Raw genomic sequence first — 2,986 nt, forward strand, 5'->3', positions numbered from 1 at the left:
TTGTGATGATTGAAGTTGGAAATTAGTCTTACAACTTGTTGTGATGATTGAAGTTGGAAATTAGTCTTAAACTTATTGTGATGATTGATATTGGTATGGTTTTAATTTTATAAGCTTAAACTCTGAAAAGAACAGAAAATCTAAACAGCCACAATTGTGTTTCTGTAGTGCGACCAAGTAGGAAGGCACGCCAAGTTAATCTTCAGCGAATCAGACGAGAAGAAACTCGAGCTGAACAGAGACAGAGGAAGTATCGTTATCTCTACCAAGTGAGAACAGCACACGGGGATGTAATATCTCAGGTTAGGGAAAAACTTCTTTTGCACCTAATGTACTGTTGGTTAAAAAAAAGTTTCTTAAGCAGAGAAAATTATCGGTTAAAAACAATTGTTAAAGATTATCTAAAACATGTATTGAAGGTGAATATTCAGTTTTTGTGTTAATATTAACTCGTATAAAAAACGTGTTAATGTGGTAGTTTGAATTTTTTAAAATTTCGTACTCGGAAAAAGTTAACACACACAAGAAAAAGTGGTGACCGAGTAGTGGTCATTACATGTACGGAGAGAAATAAGGCATAAGGATGGGCCTTCATTAGAGAAAAGAAGAATGTGATTGCTTGAATTCTTAAAAAGTGTCTTACTAGAAAATGCTAGTGGGTGTGGGTTAACCATTTAAATTAGTTGGTTGAGTAATTAGTACTCACCTGGCATGTTAAGAAGTCTAGGGTTCGATTTCTGGTCAAGGAAATTTAAAAAAAAAAATACGGATGAAATTACCACAAAAAAACATTGAATCTCGTAGAATAATTCATGTTAATATTACGTGATGTTCCTTAATTCATTGCCTTAAGGTTTTCATTTGTCACTTTGAAGATCTAGTGTATGATAATTAGAATAAATGAAAATTCAAAACGTCGGACAGTTATGTTAATACATTCAATGTGTAGTTGGGCAATGAATTCAACATTTGCATGCGTGCTCCAAAAACCAGAATCACAATTTCTGGCATCTGGAAAGATAAACTAATGCGTTACAGTAACAAAGAAAAGCACTTTACAATAACAAGTGTTTTTTAAAAAACATTTTTCTGATTTAAGCAACAAATGTTTGTTAATCTCATGCCATGATTAAAATTGTTTCTGTAAATTTGTAAACATATTAAATGGTTTACAACAAAGAGATCTTTCATATTTCTTTAAATTATTTTCATTTATTGTTTGCCCAATACTGATTACTTTTCTTGCAGTAAATTTGAAAATTTTATGCAAAACATCGAAAAAAATCTTTATCAATTTTCCCAGCCTTAAAACAAAATCATAAAAGGTTTAGTACAGTGTTTTGTTTGATAACTTTTCTAACTTGAGAGATGTGTTTGAAATGTAACGGAGACCTGCAAAGAATTATGATGATTGGTCATTTCAAGTATTAGAACACCCAACAATGGCAGGTAATACAGACATACTGATAAGATGAAACTGTCTGATAGTGAATCTGACTTGAGCTGTCATGTGTGGAACTAAAGAAAAATAGTCTTCGAGACTATATTGTTGTTGTTGTTAATTCTCTGCATATTTAACAACCACTTTCTTTCAGGTTTGCTAAAGTTAGAACTGGGTGTTAACTGATAGGTTCTTTCTTGCACCCGTACTATCTTCCATACTATGTTATTTTTGTGATTGAATTAAAAACCTAAAATCTCTGCATATTTAACTACCATTTTAGATATGCTAGACTTAGAACTGGGTTTTAACTGATAGGTTCTTTTTTGCACCCATTCTGTCTTCCAGACTCTGTTGTTTTTGTGATTGAATTAAAAACCTAAAATCTCTGCATATTTAACTACCATTTTTAGATATGCTAGAATTAGAACTGGGTGTTAATTGATAGGTTCTTTTTTTGCACCCATTCTGTCTTCCAGACTCTGTTGTTTTTGTGATTGAATTAAAAACCTAAATTCTCTGCATATTTAACTACCACTTTCAGATATGCTAGACTTAGAACTGGGTGTTAATTGATAGGTTCTTTTTTTGCACCTTTACCCTTGTGATCCCCAAATACAGTATCGACCTTTGCATGCTGTTCCATCTGATGTTGGGTCAATGTACAATTCTGCCTGATTTGGTGTTCCAATCCTGCTTTTCTATCCCTCTACATTACATTTCTTTTTTTCCCATACTGCTTTGAAAATATTCTATTCACCCTTTTTTTTAGATAACCATAATAAATAACAGATAAAAACTAGGAAAATAAACAAACTGGAAAGTTTGATTAATTATGTAGAGTTTTGCTCCTATGGTTTTAGAATACAAATTGTTATCAAAACAGGTTAATTCTGCATGTGAATAATTTCTCCTTCCTTAAAAATAATTCCATTTCTTTGTCGTAGTTATGTCTTCTAATCTTTTCATTAATTTTGTAATTGTTCTTCTTTATTCTCTATCAAAACTTCCACAGGATATTCAATTCCTGTTACTGTTCCGTTCTAAAGCTTAAAATATCTGGTATAATTTAACTTCTGATGCTAACTTAAGACTAACAACTTGCATGACCATCGTTGTTGATTTTCTTTCTTTTGTCTTGGTGACCAAGGGTGAGAGTGCATTATTTAATTACAGAGCTACATTCAAAGTCTCCAGACTAAAGTTTGCCCACCTGACGATAGTCTGACCACAATCCACTCAGACTTGACTCGTCTAACAGTCTTGAACCCATCAGCCAGCACCACCACCACCTTGAGTCAAGTTGCCTGATAAATATTTCTTCTCTCAAGTTGACTCATCTAATGGTCCTCAACCCACCAGCCAGCACCAGTACCACCATGATTCAAGTTGCCTGATAAATATTTCTCCTGCTTCCAAGTTGACTCATCTAATGATCCTCAACCCACCAGCCAGCACCAGTCACCACTTGATTCAAGTTGCCTGATAAATATTTCTCCTGCTTCCAAGTTGACTCATCTAACTGACTCCTACAACCCACCAGCC

At 33.6% G+C, this 2,986-nt stretch overlaps 1 protein-coding gene across 1 annotated transcript in view; it reads left to right on the top strand.

Annotated features, from left to right (window-relative positions):
* Positions 1-2,896, top strand: part of LOC106462399 (transmembrane protein 198-like) — a 24,128-nt gene extending 21,232 nt beyond the window's left edge. The window contains exons 5-6 of the mRNA XM_013922324.2: positions 169-302; positions 2,618-2,896. Of these exons, the coding sequence (XP_013777778.1) occupies positions 169-302; positions 2,618-2,752 (269 nt within the window). The 3' untranslated portion in view covers positions 2,753-2,896. The remainder of the gene's footprint in view (positions 1-168; positions 303-2,617) is intronic.
* The last annotated feature ends 90 nt before the right edge of the window (positions 2,897-2,986 follow it).

Source organism: Limulus polyphemus, unplaced genomic scaffold (genome assembly GCF_000517525.1).
Source record: "Limulus polyphemus unplaced genomic scaffold, Limulus_polyphemus-2.1.2 Scaffold1157, whole genome shotgun sequence".
NCBI lineage: Eukaryota > Metazoa > Arthropoda > Merostomata > Xiphosura > Limulidae > Limulus > Limulus polyphemus.